We start from the raw sequence: 17,836 nt of genomic DNA, 5'->3' as shown, positions 1-17,836 counted from the left end.
TCCTCGTGTGTATTGGAGATAATGGTCAGCTGCTCTTGATTTTGCCGAAATGAGTGTAGATGATTGAGGTCTTCGGTGTTAAGGGTATTGTGGGATGAAAGGTAATCTGACGGGTTTGGGCTTGGGACTGATGCTGGTGGAATACGTCGCCATGGAGGTAAATACTGAGAGGTGAGATGGGTCTTTCCCTTCTGTTCCTTGGGGGTGGGCAAGGAATTGGTCGGGATGAGAGGCTATTATTATTCTGAGATCCTACGGCTACAGGAAGTAGGAAAGCAAATCTTTGGATCCGTCGAGGCACTTTTCCTACGGTGAATGAATGAGTTGTGAAAAACTGCCCTCCTCGGTGAATGCACCCTGCTGAATTAATTATCCGCCATCCCAAGGACTACCGGATCAACACGACGACACGAGAACACAACCATCGCACCACGCTCGGCAGCCCAAACCAACGAGCAAAAGTTAAAATCATCCTTCGACCGGTGTTGAGTGGTCAGCCATCGGCGTGGATATTATGGATTACAAAAGCGCCGACGCTGATTGTGGGCTGATCGAGGCGCCATACAAAGTCACCGAAGCCGTCCCCGAGAGCCCACAAATACAAAATCGGACCCAACAGACAGTCCGGCACCGGATAGAGTCTCGATGAGAAGTATAGCACTGGTGGCTCTGCTGCCAATGTACTGATTCTTCCTTTTTTTTTTGCCCTTTTTCTGTTTCCTTGTACACAAACACAATGGCGATCCTGTCCTCCATCGTGACTCTTCCGGCCACGATAGGCTTGGATCAAGTCAAAGATGCGTGGATTCCGCTCGTCATCGCAACCTTTACGATTGGCTTGACTGTGTTGCTGAGCCAGCGACTCAAGGTCAGAGGGTTGGTGAGCATATATCCCCCCATTCTCTCAAGCCCATTCATTGCATAGCCCACCACCTAACACCCAACTCTCCAGCCCGGACCCCCCCATAGTCTCCTCTCGGGCAGCATCCCCGTCTTCAGCACCGTCGCCAAACATGCCCCCAAAGACCTTCACCCCCAGGCGCAGATGACAATGATCCAACGGCTGTTCAAGCTCGGCGATCTCTTCTGCGTCGACACCTGGCCCTTCATGGACCAAGTCTACCTCGTTGCCAACCCCTACATGGCGCACCAGGTATCGCAGGAGAAGCCCTTCCCCAAACACCCCATGGTCACGCGGTTCATGGAGTCGTTCACCGGCCTGAACAGCGTGCTGTTGGCCAACGACGCGAAATGGAAGGAGTTGCGCTCCCTCTTCTCCCCGGGCTTCTCCAACGCCCACCTGATGACCATGGTGCCGGTCATGGTGGACAAGACCGAGATCTTCTGCGACATCCTGGCGCAGCACGCGAAGACCGGTGCCGCGGTGCCCATGGAGCCTCTGGCAGCCAAGCTGACCATCGATATCATTGGGCTTGTGGTCCTGGGCGTGGACTTTGGCTCGCAGACTGGCGAGGACGAGCTGGTCAATGCGTTCCGGCATCTCCTGGATCTCATCCCCGATGGTCAGCGGTTGGAGATCAATCCGATCCGCCGCTACAACCGCAGGTATTACTCCGGTGTCATGGATAACTATATCCGCCGGGTTCTGCGCGCGCGGAGTGCCAAGGGCGCCAATAACAAGTTCAAGACCCTGATGGATATCGCTATCGGACGGTACGAGGATCTGGTCAAGAATGACCCCAAGGGGTCGTTGTTTAACTGTGGATTCGAGCAGCTGGCTATTGACAAGTAAGTCGCGCTCCCTTCCAGATATCACCGCAACCCCTGCTGATGCCCAAGCCCTAGTCTGAAAACCTTCGTCTTCGCCGGCCACGACACCAGCAGCACCACCATCAGCGTATGTTCTTCCTCTTAACCTCCCCCGTTGAACCGCACTAACACCATGGCCACGAAACAGTACGTCTACCACCTCCTCCACAAACACCCCAAAGCCCTCGCCAAAGTGCTCGAAGAACACGACGAGATCCTCGGCAAAGACCTGACCAAAGTGCCCGCCATGATCCGCGCCAACCCGGCCCTGATCAACAAACTGGCCTACACAACCGCCGTGATCCGCGAAGCTCTCCGTCTGTATCCAGCGTCGGGTAGTCTTCGGATGGCTCCTGAAAAGTACCCTCTCCCTCCCTCTCCCCCCGAGAAAAAAAAAAAAAAAAAACCAACTCTAACGTAAAAAAAAAACAGCATAACCTTCCACCCCACACGCACCAACCCCGTGACCATCCCCAAGGGCAACCTAATCTGGGTAGGCATCCACACGATCCACCACGACGCCGAATACTTCCCCTGCCCGGACGAATTCCACCCGGAGCGTTTCCTCAACGCCGGCGTGGTGACCCTGCCGGACGGGCGCACGGAAGCCACCCCGGCCGGATGGAACGGCCACGTACCCCCGCAAGACGCCTACCGGCCGTTCGAGAAGGGCCCTCGCCAGTGCATCGGCAGCGAGATGGCGATGATTGAGATCCGGGTCGTGCTGGCGATGACCATGCGGCTGTTTACGTTTGAGACGGCGTTCGAGGAGTGGAGGGACGCCCATCCCGAGGAGACGGATAAGAGGCATACGAGCGCGTTTGGGGACGAGGCGTATCAGGTTTATTCGTCGACTGCGAAGCCGAAGAGTGGGATGCCTATGAGGGTGGGGGTTAGGAAGTAGGGGTTGGTTTTTCCTTTTTATTTACCGCTCTCTCTGTGAGAATTGGAGAGGGTTAGGGGGGAGAGCAGAGGAGGGGAGTGGGGGGGAGTGGGGGGGACTGTGGTAATTTTTTATCTTTAGCTGTTTGTTACCATTATATGTGTGGCAATGTTATGATTGATTCTGATTGTGTCTCCAAATGAGATCGATCAATTCGGGGTTCTTATCCAACTCTACGTAGGATGAGAAATAGATGCTTGCATGTGAGCATTATTTCTCGTGTTGGAGGGGGGTTCTGTTCATGTATGTCTCTTCCGCTGGCTGATATCCAATTTCTTTCCAAAGCCGTTTTGGAACATCGCAATCCCTGGAATTGCTCTTTATACCATCTTCCCCAACTGGATTGCTGTCTGATGGGAGATACAGGAGCCTCTCTCTAACCCGCTATACTGTTATACAGACAATCTCGCTACGCCCCCTTACCAGACTACAAAAGTCCAACGCTGATGGCGATAGCCGATATGACCTGTTCTCATGACTATTCGTAGCAAATCTTCAACATAACATAAAGGTCTTTGCACCCCCTCCCCCTCCTCCTTCTCCTCCTCGTCGTCGTCCCGGGGGGGGGGGTCAAAAACCACCAAAAAATAACCTCACAGGTAATCTAAACATCCAACCTCAACGGCGCCAACCCAAACTCCAACGTCTCAAAGTCCAAAATGACATACAAGCTCTTCAGGAAGCCCAATCCCAGCGAAAGTAGCGTGGCATCGCCACTCTCGGTACGACTATGCGTCCACACATTCAAATTCAGATAACACTCCCCGGTGGCATAGATCTCCTGCACGAAGGCCTCGGGCCGGACCGTATAATTCACGCGATGATCCAGCTCATACACCAGGGAGGGGAGGGTCTCGGCGGCGTCGCAGTCCACCAGATACCAGTCCTGGGCGTGCGCGCCGGTGGGGCTGGAGGTCATTTGGGCGGCGAGGGCGGCGACGGACTCCGGGGAGGCTTTGCGGGCGTCCACCAGGCGGATGAAGTCGTTGTAGGCGTTGGCGGAGACGGGGACGCCCAGGCCCTCGGAGTTGTCGTCCAGCACGGCGAGGGGCGTGATCAGCCCGTCGGATTCGGGGATGGCGTGCGGGTTGCGTTGTTGCCATTCTTCTGGGCCGGCGTTGCGGATTAGGGCTGAGGGGGGGAAGCGGATCGCGTAGTTGGGGGACCAGGTTTCGGTCTCGGTTTCGGGCTCGGTTTGTGATTCTGGGTCCGCGGAGGGCGGCGGCGAGACGATCCATCCGCCCGTCCACCGCGTGGACCAGAAGTTGTAGATCTGAGGCGATATCGGCGCGTACATTTCGCCGCCCAGCCAGGGGGGCGTGATGGTCTTGTACCAGGTTAGGTTGGTGGTGTGGTAGAGCGAGGGGTCGGAGCCGCCGAAGACAAATTTCGAGTCTCCGCCTAGACACGGCTCCGTGGACGAGAGGTCCTTGCATGCGTTCCACCCGATCTGCGGGTTGGTTTTGCCGGATTGCCACGCCTGGTGGAAGACCGGGTGGAAGGTCTCGTTCAGCTCGGGCAGGACGGGCGCCATCCCGAAGATGCCCCCGAACGGCTGCACGGGGACCCATTCGCCCGTGAAGGGGAAGTGCGAGGCTTGGAAGGTGGTGGTCGGCTCGGTGCAGAGGTCGTTGATGCACACGGTGTCGGAGATGTAGTCGACGGTGAAGAGCGGGCAGAAGAGGTTGGTGGGCCATTGCAGCTGGGGGAGGGCGGAAGGGCTGAAGGTCGACGAGAGCCTCTCGTCGTAGTAGGATTGGCCCGGGGCGACGCAGAGGGCTGGGTCCACGGTGTCGACGCATCGGCTGCTGCGCGCGAAGAGCGACATCCAGGCCCAGTCGCTCAGGACGGTCAGGTTCTGCGGGGGCGTGCCCACGGTGATGTTGAAGAGGTAGCCATAGGTGTTCCAGAAGGCGGGGACGGAGGTGGTGGGCAGCAGAGGGGCGGGTTTGGCGACGGGGAAGAGGGAGATTAGGGCATCGAGGGTGGTGATCTCGGAGAGGTAGATGGCCAGGAAGATGGAGGCCAGGAATGACAGGCCGAATGCGAGGTACATGTTGGAAGTTGGGCCGGGGTGGTCACCTCTCCGCACACCGTCTGGATCTGATGCTATTCGTCCATGGGGGCTCCCGCGTATGACTTAAATATGGATTGAATGGTTTCAGTCAATGGGTCATCGGCGGGTTTGCAGCTGAGAATGGAGGATGTCCGTGCTTTTGTTCCCACGGCTCTGCGGCCTCAAAAGCCGCCGAAGGAATCCACCCGTCGACCGTCAGATAAAGTCCCCGCCGGCTCATTGCTTCTATGTCGGTAGTTGGTAGTTGTCCCTGAGGAAATCGCATCAATATTTGATCCAGCCTCCCGGACTATATAGAGAGTCGTGGGCGATGTTGATGGCAAATGGTGGAATAGTCAAGATCAATCCCTCTTAGACTCGACAAACGGAAATACCAAGTCGGCTGTCTGTGCATAATACAACGATAACAGTTGTACGGATGAAACCCTCCCAGTATTGCTGGTACTTATCATTGTGAGCAAAGGACAGAACCCGAAATTCCACGTTGGCTGCCCACGAGTGATCCGAAACTCTGAGCCATACCTGCAAACAGTCAAGCTGGTGGTATCCAACCAGCAGCCCTGCAGCCATCCTGTTGACTATGTGACTGGCTTCGCCACCGCGGAGGTGTTATCCTCTCTGCCTGTATGTAGCCTAGCTAGCATCGCCTCTTTCCCAACCATCACGATCCTCTCATTCATCCATCGCTCATAGGCTCCATAGAGTCCTCACAGTATACTGAGAGAATAGTCAAGAGTAAACTAAGCGTATATAGCTAGAAGTTGTTTCCTATATATTATTCTCATTTAACATACCTCAATAGCAAGTTTCTTCCAGCGAATATAAGATGATTCCAGTCCATATCGTCCCACTAATAAGAAAATACAATCACATTAATACTATTCTTTCTTACCCCCCCACTCTTTCCCCCCCTTGATCCCTCCCTTCCCCGAAATCAACTCACTTCACCATCTCCGTAAACCCTTCTCCAAATCAACTCACTTCACCATCTTCGTAAACACCACGCCCCTAGCCCTCTGCCCCAGCATCAACGCCTCAAACGTCGCCCCCACCACGACATCCAACCCCCCCTCGACCGCCCTCCTCACCCACTCCTTCACCGGGACCTCTTCAAAGACACACCCTTCCTCTCTCTCCAACTGCGCCTTCAGCTCCGACGGCGTCAACTTCCTCTCACTACAATGATGCACGAACCTCACTCCCATCCCATCCTCCTCCCCCATTTCATCCTCCCTCCCAGCGCCCTCCCCACCACACCCCCCGCCACATCCCCCACATCCACGAAATCAAAGAGCCAATTAACCTCCCCCCTGTCGGGAAAACACCTCAACCGCCTCGTCCAACCTACCACGTTCCCCATGATATCCAGCTCCGGCACGCCCTCGCCCGTGATACTCGCGGGGCGATGCACCCACACCGGCAGGCTGTATCTCTCCGCCACGCGCTCCAGGAACACCTCGCTGGCCCATTTGCTCGCGATATAGCCCGCCTTGCCGTCTGGGGGGGGCGGATGGGCGCGCACGGAGACGGGACGCCACGAGGGCTGGTTGGTGAGCGCGACGACGCCGCCGGTGGAGATGAAGTGGATGGGGATGCGGCGGGGGAGGGCCAGCGAGGTGAGGAATTGCGTGGAGAGGTGGTTGGGGGCGCGGAGGGTGGGGTAGGGCGCGATGAAGGAGACGGTCGCCGCGTTGTGGAGGATTAGGTCGGCGGTCTGGCGCAGGGTGGCTATGGTGGAGGGGGGGAGGGAGAGGGTGGGATGGGTGAGGTCGCCTGGGTGGATGGTGATTTTGGGAAGGGCGGAGGGGGGGAGGAGGGTGGTCAGGTGCGGGGAGGAGGGGTTGCGGACGGCTAGGCAGTGGATGTGCTGGATCTTGGGGGAGGTGAGGAGGGCGTGCAGGATGGAGCGGCCGAGGAAGCCGGTTGAGCCGGTGAGGAGGACGGTGAGGGTTTCCTTCTTTGGCTTTGAGGGGGGGGTGGGGAGGGGGAGGGAGGTGAAGGAGGGCGGGATTCGGGTTTCCGCATCCCAGTCGATGGAGGGCGGCGATGCTGATTCCGTGGGCGTCTGGGTCTGGGCCAGCAGCCCCGCCATGGCGGAGAGGAGCGGGGCGGAGAACAGTTCCGTCAGCGGGATGGATGTCCCTCCCGCCGACAGGATCTTCTGCAGTCGCACCAGCAGCAGTGAGTTTCCGCCCACCTCGAAGAAGTTGGCGTCGGCCGACAGCGTCACCTCGCCCAGGACCTGGCGCCACGCGTGCGCCATGGCCTGTTCCTGCTCGCTGAGCGGCGCGGTGCTCGTGTCGATCTGGATCGCCGTCCCCAGCAGGCTCGCCAGGGCGGCGCGGTCCAGCTTGCCCGAGGTCGTCTGCGGGAGCTTGCGGACGGAGATGAACGACGAGGGACGCATGTATCGTGGCAGGGGGAGCGATTTGGCGAGCTCCTTGATGAAGGACGCGTCCGCCACGGGCATGACCAGGTAGGCTGCCAAGGTGGCGTCCGCGTTGTCGCCCTTCACGCACACCCCCGCCGCCAGGACCTTCCCGCCCGAAGCCGCCACGATGGCCGTCTCGATCTCGTCCAGCTCGACCCGGTTGCCCCGGATTTTCACTTGCGTCGACCCCTCCATCCGTCCGAGGAACACCATCGCCCCGTCATGCTGCAGATACCCGCGATCGCCCGTGCGGTACAGCTTGTCCCACCCGCGGCGGACATCCGCTTCACTCGCGTATGCGTTCTTGACGAACTTACTCGCCGTCAGCCGAGCATTGTTCAGATATCCCTGCGCGACACCGCCGCCGCCGATGCAGATCTCGCCCGGGACGCCCGCGGGGACAGGCCGGCGCTGGTCGTCGAGGATGTGCACGGAGTAGTTGCTCAGCGGGCGACCACAAGGAATCACCTCCGGCACGTCGGGGTCGGCGCCCCGTCCGGTCACCAGATGCAGGCTGGACGAGACGGTGATCTCCGTCGGACCGTATCGGTTCCACACGCGCAGAGACGGGATGTTCAGTCCCTCGAACAGCGGACACAGGCCCGGCAGGAACTTCTCCCCCCCGCAGAAGGCGTTTCTCCACGTCTTGCATCCGCTCAGGTCGCCGTATATCAGCAGGTTGTGGTACTCTGACGAGGTCATCTGCGTGTATGTGATCCCTTCGACGGTCATCAGGGCGGCGAGTTGCTCGGGGTCGCGCCGCACCTCCGGAGATACCACGACGAGGGTGCCCTGTCCGGCGAGAGCCGCGTAGATGCAGTCGATGGACGCGTCGAAGCCCAGCCCGCTTTGAAGCAGCACTGTCTCGCTGGACAGTCCGATGTCACGCTGCATGGACTGGATCTGGCATGTCAGGTTGCGGTGGCGGACTACCACTCCCTTCGGCTTCCCGGTCGACCCGCTGGTGTAGAGGATGTACGCGGTGCCGCTGGGAGACGCCTGGATGGGGAATTCGGCCGCTGGGACAAGCTGGGATGTGTTGACGAGGGTCCGGTTGCCAGCCACTGCGGCCGCCAGTTTGCAGGTCGCATCGTGGTGCACGACGGCACGCGCATCGCAGTCCTGCACGATCGTCCGCAGGCGCTCCTCCGGATGCTCCGTGTCGACGGGCACGTAGATGCAGCCGGCATAGTGGATGCCCAGGATGGCGACAATCGAGTCCAGACTCGGCTTGCACACGACCACCACCGGGCCAGACGGGCCCAGCCCGTGCAGGTGTGCAGCCAACTGCAGAGCACGGCCTCTCAGCTCTCCATACGTCAACGACTGCCCATCAGCCCGGACGGCAACCTTCTCCGGCTGATCCAGACAGTCCTTCTCGAACAGATGCACCACCGTCATCTGGTCGTCCAGATCCGAAGACACCCTCTCGCCACAGCCCACCGCCAACGCGCGCGCAACGCTCCCCTCCTCAAACACCCCGATATTCGTGACGGGGATATTCGGGTTCGAAGCCACCGACTGCAGCACCACGACCAACGAAGACAGAATAAACTCCAGACTCGCCTCGGAATAGAGATACTCCTGCCCCTTGACAGCCAGCAGACAGTTCCCATCGACGAACTCCTCCACCTCGACGACCAGATCCAGACCCGTCCGCGCATCGTCCATGCGGAGGTTCTCGGCCCTGCTCTCGCCCAGCATCGCCGACTCCGTCGACCCCATCTTATAGTTCAACAGGATCTGGAACAGCGGGCTCTCGTACGGCGACTTCTTCACCGCCAGCTCGTCCAGCAGCGTCTGATACGGGACGGCGGAGTGGCCCAGCGCCGTGCGCACCTGCTTCGTCGTCGTGGCGAGCAGATTCCGGAACGACTGGCCCGGGCGCGCCGTCTTGAAGACCAGCGGGATCATGTTGACGAACATCCCGACCATCTGCAGGGAGTCCTTGTCGGATCGCCCGGCGTCGGACATCCCGATGCAGATCTCCTGCTGGCCGGATAGTCGGAAGATCAGCTCCCGCAGCGCCGTCAGGTACAGGAAGAACGAGGTCGTTCCGCCGACCTTGTGCGCGACTTCCTTGATCTTCATCGTCAGGGGGATGTCTAGCTTGCGCTGCACGGTATGCACCTGGTACCTGTCCAGGGGCTTTCGGGTCGGGACGCGCGCGAACGGAAACAGCGGGATGGGGGGCGGGGGGTTGGCCAGCTTGGTTTTCCAGAACTCGAGACTCTGTCGAAACCCCTCGGTATGGATCGACTGTCTCTGCGCAACAGCATAGGCGCGGTAGTTGGGCGCCGGAGGCAGTGTCCCCCCCGCGTAGACCGACTGCAAATCCCTGATGAAGATCTGGGCGCTAAACCCATCCAGCACCAGATGATGAAATCCCAGAATGAGAAAGTGAACGGCAGGCGTCAACGACAGAATCGCCACCTTCATCGTCCGGCCTTTCCGCAGATCGTAGACGTGCTCCTTAATCTCGACGTACGTCTCATCCACCACCTCCGCAACATCAATCTCCCGCACGCTGATCTCGATCCGCGACTCGGCCAGAACTCCCTGATGTAGCTGCGGCGCCTCCTGGCCGTCGAGGAAGAACGCCGTCCGCAACGACTCATGACGATTCGCCACCGTCCGGAACGCATCGGCCAGGTCGTCCGCCCGGAGCAGCCCGTTCACGACATACGACAGCGTCACGTTGAATGTTGTGGCGTCGGCGAGGAACTCGTGCAAGAACCAGATCCGCTCCTGGGCGTAGGATGCGCGTTCCACGGCTTCGAATGCCCGGGAGACGTCCTCGCAGGACCGCACGGGTCGCAGGCTGGGGCTGGGACATAGACTGTTCGGTGTGGAGGCGGATGTCACGCTGGATTGGCTGGGGAGGGCCGTGATGTCGATGTCGATGTCCGTGTCGGTGATCGAGATTCCGGATAGGGGCGTCGTGCTCCGGGTTTGGGCGGTCTTGAGATGGGGGATGGGTTGGATGTGGATTTCCGTCGGTGTTTTTGGGCTGGGCTTGTTGTTGGGGTTGTTGCTTAGGAGGTTCCAGAGGGAGGGCGAGGAGGATGCAGACATTGTGGTTGGTTGGTTGGTTGTGAGGACGGTAGATGTATAAGGCTGCAACTGTGACTGTGACTGCAATCGCAAAGGAAGATGTTTACAAGAATGAGAGTTGCATCGAGATGCGAAGTCAGGATACGCGAACAGTCAAGTCACTGGACCAGGGGAATGGCAGATATGCCTGCTCTATGAATATAGAGTCTGGGTCTGGTGGCAACGGCAACGGCAACGGCAACTCTTCCTTCGCCTTCGCCGACTTACGCTGACTCGCTGACTGACTGACTGACTGACTGACTCGGCCATCTAACGGACATTATGGGGACAGGATGAGGATGGGACAGCATTCGGTGGGTTCCGGCCACCGTCTATCTATTCTCCCCCTGTGCGTTTAACCGGCTGGGTCCGGAGATAGATTGCTGTTTCTTTCTTGGTTTCAGGCAGATGCAACTAGTCACTCTTGGTGCGTGGCAGCCTCGCGCGGTGTGGGCGATGGTAGATCCGCTGCTTCCATGTGCTTATGTTCGGTGTTCTGGGTTTTCGATAGGGGCAAAGTCGCCGAATCCGATCCTCCGAGGGGGGTGGGGAGAGGCGGGATACGAGGCGAACTTGTTTGGCTTCTTTGTTCTGTTACTTGTTTGCTGCTTTAGTGGTGTTAAGGGTGGGATTGGATTCTTTGGTTTCGGCTGGGTGGCAAAGTTGGATATGGGATTTGGGATACGGGATATGGGGATGGGAGGGAGCTGGTGGTTATATACGGCTGGCTGAGTGGGTGGGGGGTTTATTGTGTTTGGTTGGGTTTCTGACGGATCTTACCTGGTATGATATTTGGTGGAATGGGACTTTTGGAGTAACGGTGTCTGCCTACCAGGTAGGATGGTAGAGACCTCATAATCTTTCTATGGTTGTGTCTGTCAGGAGGCCTGTGGTGACCTCTCAGAAAGCCCTGGGCGGGGACGTCTTCTTTTGCCTTGGTGATTAGGTTTTTGTCGGTATTCTTATGAGGACTGGTGCTGGCAGTGGCAGTGGCTAGACTCTAGACTCAGGGGTTTTCTGGTTTTGATCATTTTGTCTGTTCAGATGGGTATTCGGGTATTCAATTACCATCCACACTGTTAAGAAATCAGCAGAAGCAGATGATGAGTCAACATTCACAATAAGAGGAGATATATGAAACTAGACCACCGACCCTCCCCCCCCATTCACCCCTTCTAACCCTACTCCCCAAGCACATACCCCCCGTCCCCTCATCCGACCTCTCCACCTTCACCTCACCCCACTCCACCCCATCAAGCACATTCACTCTCACGGGCACAATCTCCAAATTCCTGCGAATCATCTCCTGCTTCTCGGCCGGCAACTTCACCACCAATGCCTTCGGCGGCCCATGCAAATGCATGTACACCTGCACCCCGCACCGGGCGCAGAACCGATGGCCGGTGAATTTCCTCCCGAAGAGGTATTCGGTTGCGTTTTCGGTGCCAGTGATGAGTACTTGGGGGGTGGTGGGGTAGATGCATGTGTTGGCGTTCTGTGATGTTCTGTTAGCTGGCATTTGGAGGGAGGTGGACTGGAGGGGCTGGTGGGGATGGGGATGGGGATGGGGGTTAGGGCAAGAGCTGACCCGTTGGCAGATGCTGCAGTTGTCTTCCTTGACTGGGGTGTGTGGGAAGGGGGGCGTTGTCACGGTTAGGGTGATGGCGCCGCAGTGGCAGCTGCCGGAGTAGGTTTTGGCTTGCGGGTTGGAGGGGGGTTCAATTGGGGATGGCGATGGCATTGGGATTTCTTTACCGGGGACGGGGAGACTGAAGAGGTTAATTGTTGTTTTGAGTTGGAAGTAGGCATGGCTTACTCGGCCACAGTGAGTTCGAAAGGGTTCACATCGAGTAATGCTCTCGCCTAGATGTCATCGTCAATACACTGCATCTTGACCAAAGATATGATAACTAGCACTCACATTAACCCCCACCCCCGTCTCTCCTGAGGGTGTCTGGTGATTCTTCACCAGAACCGCCGTTCCGCACACGGGACAAAACTGATCGAGTTGGTCAAATCTCATGCAACTATCCAACTCTCCCCATCAAATACATACACAATGCTCACCCCCCCGACTCCCATACCCGACCAGCTCATCCTCCCCCCTAGTGATCTTCACCTGATCGTCCGCGGGGAATATCCATCGGCTGCCGATCTTCGCGCAGACGCCACATTGGCAGGCGAAGGTCGTCCCAAGTGGGCTTGGGAGACGGACTTCGAAGCGCACTTTGCCGCAGTGGCAGTTCCCTTGGTATGAGGTCATAATATGGCCGGTTATTGATTTTTTGCAGGGTTTCAGGGTGGTTTCAAGGATGGATTGATGCGGGGGACCGACGGATGGGTTTGGGTTAGGGGCTTTTATCCTACGTAGATAAGGAGGAATCCTTGTCGGGTCAGCACTAGGCCGGTCTGGGTCTGATTTCGATCTGGATTCAGGGTAGGATGTATTCTGTCCATCAAATCGGGGTCATGGTCCACCATCATCGTAACTTCTTAGATATAGCAGTGGTTTAGCTTCATATACTGAAACCACTCGTTGGCATTCCGTAGCCTGGCATTGCAGTGCCAATCAGATGGCACTCGAGTGCTTATAAAACCTGCCCTAGTAGCATATTATTTATTGTTATACAAAACCTGCAATTCAATCGATGGCAGTGGCTAGAGGTAACAGAGGCAGGGGTGGTGTGGCGCCCCTCAAAGTTCGGCGCGATGTTCTCTTTTGTAGCAGCCTCGACATCACCCAGCGAGTTGACAATCAGGGATCCGGTAGTCGAAATGAAAGGTCGTCCGCCAATTTTAACTATCCTAGATAAAACAAGCCTATCTGAGAAAGAGACCAAAACTGTTCCGAAATCACAACCAGCTAAGCCTAAGCCATCACACTGTGTAACACACTCTTATCCCTCCCTCCAACATGACCTGAAAATACATACTCCATCTCCAACCTTATGTTCATCCTCGTCGTCATCATCATCATCCTCCTCCTCCTTATTCTTACCTCAAAAAGCTATACCCCCCTCTTACTCCATCAGCACCTCCACCTCCAATCAACCACCCAACCAACCAGTCCTCCCCATCCCAAATTCCATCCATCCATCCATCCAACACAAACCAGAAACAGGACTCAGGGGTAATATCCCACCCACCCAATCACACCCCCCAACCGTCGCGATCTCCCGCCCGCGATCCCTGTTTCAGATTGAGGCCCTGAACCTGGGCGTCCCACCCTCCCCGCATTCTATCTTAACTGCCAGTGTCAGTGTCAGCTTACAGCTTCTTTCTAACTGCCAAGTGCCGACCCGAGGGTTCCGGACTACCCGGTAGTGCTGCAGCCTACAGCCTACTATAACCTAACTTGGAGGTCTGGGTCGGGTTCGTATTTAATTAGGATGTGAGATGAGAGGTGAGATGAGAAGTGGGGGTTGTTTGTTTGACTTTGGGGTTGGAGATGGTGATGGTGGGGGTGGGAATGTTGGATACTGGATAGTGGTGGTGGTGGTGGTAGCAGTGATTTTGTGGGTTTGGTAGGATGAAGATTCTCGGAGGACTCGGAAGGATATCCAACTGGGCCCTTCTACGGAGTACCTTTCTAGGCATTGTCCTCGAAAGGTGACATCCCTCGATGGATGATGTTGTACCCTAGCATTTCTCTTCCCCTCCAACTACATACATACAACCTCACCCACCAACATCATACCATACCTCCCCCCACCCCAGTCCTAAATATATATATATACTATACTACCGTCCGGCATGGACCAGTCCAGTCCAGTCCAGACCACCACATCACATCGCCCGTATCCGACGATGTAACGCATGTACGCGTCCACATGGCCATGCCCTTCATCCCTCATCCCTCATCCCTCATCCAGGCCGCTACAACGTATGTATGTAGGTAGTAGTAGTAGTTAGTCTGTACTTAGCAGATGCGGCACTCTCCGACCAACGAATTCAAATGAAACCAAATCAAATCAAACCAAATCAAATCGAATCGAATCGAATCACCAAAGTCAAAATATATACCCCACCCCATCGCACAAAACCTGGCGGTGGCACCCTGCGGAGATGCATCCGATCGCTCTGAACCATGGCGCGGGAGGTTGGAATTTGGATGTTCAACCCTCAACACTCAACTCCACTTAAGTTCTTGATGGATGTTATTTTGGATCCCGATCCCTTTCTCCCTGCCACCCACATGCCTACTTAGTACTTACTTACATACATACATACATACATACAGTCTGACTCCACTATACGCAAGCTGCAACTGCAGGCTGCGGGTTTTGGCTTGGACGGGCATGCTGAAGATTCAGAAAAGTAAGACAGCGGCGGGCCCAGAACACGGTGTCGGTGGTGGTGGTGTTGTTGTTGTTTTGGTGTGGTTCGCCACCGAAGCGCCAAGTCGGGCTGCGGGATCGTCATGGCTGGGTGAAGTGAGGTGAGGTGTGGTGAGGTGCAAGGTGCACGGTGCCTGCATTGAGTGGATTCTTGGTTTTTTTTTTTTTTTGGTTTGGTTTGGTTAGTTTTCTGGTCAAGTTTCTGGTGTTTGTTTTTCTACTCGATCTATGTTGGAGTGCTCCTGTTGGGTTCTTGTTGTGTGTGTGTGTGTTACTCCGTAGTAAGATCGATCTTACTCCAGCTCAAGAATGATGACAGCATTCTCGGGCCTGACGGTCTCAAGAATGAGATGCGCCATTCGGTTCGTCCGTGGTGTCCAATCGCCCAAATCCAGCGGACTCACCAAGGCTGAGTAGGAGTGCCGCCCCACGTCGGGTCAGCATCCGCGGTGTGCCCTATACTCGATATACTCGATAGGCTCGGCGGTCGCTGCAAGGGCGGGGTCCGCTTCGGTCGCAGCGACTCTGGAGGTCATTATCATTCGCTGAGGAGTCGCCCGAGTCGAGCAGCCAGGAGAGAGCAGGACGTTGAGGCGAGTGATTGGCAGTCCCCGGCGCCAACCGGCGCATGATGGATGGATGGTGCGACAGAAGCCCTGAAACAGATCCCGACTGGGCTTGGAGGGCGCTGCCAATCCGGACTGCAGACGCTCTGCCCGCGGGTTTCATCCCAGACAGACAGACAGACAGCTTCACAGAGTCCGTCATACTCGCCCCACTCTATTGATTCCATTCACCCTCCCCCGCCAACAATGACTATGACTATGACTATATAACTCCCTCCTCCCTCTGCCGGTGCTGGTCGCCGCTTCTCTTCTCTTCTCTTCCCCTCCATCCTCAGCCACTATCTACCCGCTGAGCGTCAGTCCTTCTCTCCGCTGTTCGACAGTTCAGGCCAGTCCTGCTTTCTTTTGACACTCCTTTCCATCGTCCGCCTGTGGCAGACCTCGTCCCTCCCCTCCGGGAACCATCCAAGTGCAGTGTGTCGCGAAGACAAAGACAACCCATCCACAAAGTCCCTGGTCGGACAGACTGCTTCTTTGTGCCCTACTCGCCAAGGTACCGTTCCTGTCACTCACTTCACCCCTTCATTGTCTCTGCATTGTTCCATCCGAATCTCCATTGTCTCGGAAAGCTTGTTTTCTTGCACTCAGGCGCTGCAATCTCCGCCTGGCATTCCGATGAGAGACCATGTGCAACCATGCCACTTCCTATATAACACCCTCCCTCCCTCGCTCCCTCGCTGCCTGCCTCCGTCCTCGTTCCAGAACTAACCCTCTTATCAGACCGTCTGGACTACACACCACACCACTCACTCTGCGCCCATTCATTCCGAGTTTCTGAGTCGTCTGGCACGATCAGAAGTCCAATCATTCATTCAATCATTCATTCTCTTCCCTGTCGAACAACACAACACTCCTTCCGCTAGCCAAAATGCTCTCCAAGTCCATCCTCGCGGCCGCCATGCTGGGCGTCTCCGCGGTTGACGCCCACATGATCATGACCAAGCCGGTGCCCTACAGCGTGTCGACCCTCAACAACTCCCCTCTAGCCGCCGACGGCAGCGACTTCCCCTGCAAGCTGCGCTCCAACACCTACGATGTCACCGAGATGAACACCGCCAAGATCGGCGAGAGCATGCCCCTGACCTTCGAGGGCAGCGCCACCCACGGTGGCGGCTCCTGCCAGATCAGCCTGACCACCGACAGCGAGCCCACCAAGGACTCCGAGTGGATGGTCGTGAAGTCCTTCGAGGGCGGCTGTCCGGCCAACGTCGAGGGAAATCTGTCTGGCGGCGCCACCACCGCGGACCCCTACACCTTCAACTACACCATCCCCACCGGCATCTCCCCCGGCAGATACACCCTCGCCTGGACCTGGTTCAACCGCGTCGGCAACCGCGAGATGTACATGAACTGCGCCCCTCTCACCGTCGAGAGCGCTTCCTCGTCCAAGCGCGACGCTGGGAGTGAGACTGAGACCGTCGAGGTCGAGGTCGAGAAGCGCTCCTCCAGCTTCCCGCCGATGTTCGTCGCCAACATCAACGGCTGCACGACCACCGAGGGCGTCGACATCCGTTTCCCCCAGCCCGGCAGCGATGTCGAGTTCGATGGCGAGCCCAGCAACCTTGCCGCGGCTGGCGCTGCCGCCTGCACTGGTACCCCGACCTTTGCGGCCGCAGGGGACAGCAGCAGTGGTTCCTACTCTGGTTCTGGTTCCAGTTCCGGCTCATCAGCTGCTTCCGCTGCCGTCACCACCGCTGCATCCACGTACATCAAGCCCAAGCCCGTCCAGACCGGAGGCAGCGCGACATCCATCCAGATTGCCCCGGCTGCAGCGAACACCGGCTCCAGCTCCAGCTCAGGAAGCAGCTCCTCCGGCTCTGGTTCCGGTTCTGGCTCCAGCGCCGCCATCCCCAGCACCAGCAGCACCACCTCCGGCTCCCTCACCGGCGCCTGCAGCGAAGAAGGCGAATGGAACTGCATCGGGGGAACCTCCTTCCAACGATGCGCCAGCGGCCAATGGTCCGCCGTGCAGGCCATGGCCGCCGGCACGCAATGCACCGCCGGCCAAAGCGCAACCCTCAGCATGTCCGCCACCAAGAGATCAACCTCCCGTATGCTGAAGGAGAAGCGACGTCGTCATCCCCACAGTGGCGGTCGCAACCACGCTTGATTGCTCTGCTGCTGTCTGCATTTGCATTTGTATTCTCACTCCTTTCCAACCCAATCACATATGCATGCCTGTTACGATCTGATCTGAACGATCTACCACCTTGCCTTGTTGCTCTGTCTGTCTTTTACAGCACTCACTCATTCATTCGCAAACAAAAATTTGTTGTTGGTGCGTGGCTAGTCCATGCCCGTTTACTTTCACTTCTTTTCTTTCTTTTGCCTGCGTCATGTGGCGTGGGTGATTGATTGATTGATTGATTGATTGATTGACTTCTTTCATCTGATGCGATTTTTTTTTTCTGATTTTGTACATTTGCTTGCTTGCGGCCTGCTTGCTTGACACTTGCTTGCGAAATAGATTGCATGGGTTATATGAACAATGATTCTTTTTTCATCTTGTTTTTTTTCTTTATTTGAATCAGCTTGGGTGTGGGTGAATAGTTATCCATG

General features: G+C 56.9%; 6 protein-coding genes across 6 annotated transcripts; 3 read left to right on the top strand and 3 right to left on the bottom strand.

Annotated features, from left to right (window-relative positions):
- Positions 1–684: 684 nt before the first annotated feature.
- On the top strand, positions 685–2,674 carry BO70DRAFT_380267 (cytochrome P450; the record flags this gene model as incomplete). Its single annotated transcript, XM_025545402.1, has 5 exons — positions 685–880; positions 953–1,749; positions 1,807–1,858; positions 1,919–2,130; positions 2,203–2,674. Exons 1-5 carry the CDS (start codon positions 737–739, stop codon positions 2,672–2,674), a joined length of 1,677 nt encoding a protein of 558 aa, XP_025398711.1. The 5' UTR covers positions 685–736.
- A 643-nt stretch (positions 2,675–3,317) lies between these two features.
- On the bottom strand, positions 3,318–4,769 carry BO70DRAFT_353399 (uncharacterized protein; the record flags this gene model as incomplete). Its single annotated transcript, XM_025541830.1, has 1 exon — positions 3,318–4,769. One exon carries the CDS (start codon positions 4,767–4,769, stop codon positions 3,318–3,320), a length of 1,452 nt encoding a protein of 483 aa, XP_025398710.1.
- Positions 4,770–5,985: 1,216 nt separating this feature from the next.
- On the bottom strand, positions 5,986–10,296 carry BO70DRAFT_407190 (non-ribosomal peptide synthetase; the record flags this gene model as incomplete). Its single annotated transcript, XM_025547161.1, has 1 exon — positions 5,986–10,296. One exon carries the CDS (start codon positions 10,294–10,296, stop codon positions 5,986–5,988), a length of 4,311 nt encoding a protein of 1,436 aa, XP_025398709.1.
- Positions 10,297–11,307: 1,011 nt separating this feature from the next.
- On the bottom strand, positions 11,308–12,613 carry BO70DRAFT_429881 (GFA family protein; the record flags this gene model as incomplete). Its single annotated transcript, XM_025548105.1, has 6 exons — positions 12,371–12,613; positions 12,236–12,313; positions 12,131–12,177; positions 11,903–12,083; positions 11,515–11,809; positions 11,308–11,390 (listed from the first exon to the last, which is right to left on the bottom strand). Exons 1-6 carry the CDS (start codon positions 12,575–12,577, stop codon positions 11,308–11,310), a joined length of 891 nt encoding a protein of 296 aa, XP_025398708.1. The 5' UTR covers positions 12,578–12,613.
- A 1,725-nt stretch (positions 12,614–14,338) lies between these two features.
- BO70DRAFT_53411 (uncharacterized protein) lies at positions 14,339–14,824 on the top strand. Its single transcript, XM_025548522.1, has one exon. The coding sequence runs from the start codon at positions 14,469–14,471 to the stop codon at positions 14,754–14,756; it is 288 nt and encodes a 95-aa protein (XP_025398707.1). The 5' UTR covers positions 14,339–14,468; the 3' UTR covers positions 14,757–14,824.
- An 845-nt stretch (positions 14,825–15,669) lies between these two features.
- BO70DRAFT_53371 (lytic polysaccharide monooxygenase AA11 family protein) lies at positions 15,670–17,454 on the top strand. The gene is made up of 2 exons (XM_025548521.1): positions 15,670–15,770; positions 15,998–17,454. Exon 2 carries the CDS (start codon positions 16,146–16,148, stop codon positions 17,385–17,387), a length of 1,242 nt encoding a protein of 413 aa, XP_025398706.1. The 5' UTR covers positions 15,670–15,770; positions 15,998–16,145; the 3' UTR covers positions 17,388–17,454.
- The last annotated feature ends 382 nt before the right edge of the window (positions 17,455–17,836 follow it).

This window comes from Aspergillus heteromorphus (assembly GCF_003184545.1).
Source record: "Aspergillus heteromorphus CBS 117.55 chromosome Unknown BO70scaffold_15, whole genome shotgun sequence".
NCBI classification, from domain to species: Eukaryota; Fungi; Ascomycota; class Eurotiomycetes; order Eurotiales; family Aspergillaceae; genus Aspergillus; species Aspergillus heteromorphus.
The sequence above is the reverse complement of the archived record's forward strand: the minus strand, read 5'-3'. Positions and strand labels throughout refer to the sequence as shown.

Excerpts from the sequence above, each read along its gene's own strand:
- BO70DRAFT_53411 (XM_025548522.1), top strand. The coding sequence starts at position 14,469 with ATGTTATTTTGGATCCCGATCCCTTTCTCCCTGCCACCCACATGCCTA.
- BO70DRAFT_53371 (XM_025548521.1), top strand. The coding sequence starts at position 16,146 with ATGCTCTCCAAGTCCATCCTCGCGGCCGCCATGCTGGGCGTCTCCGCG.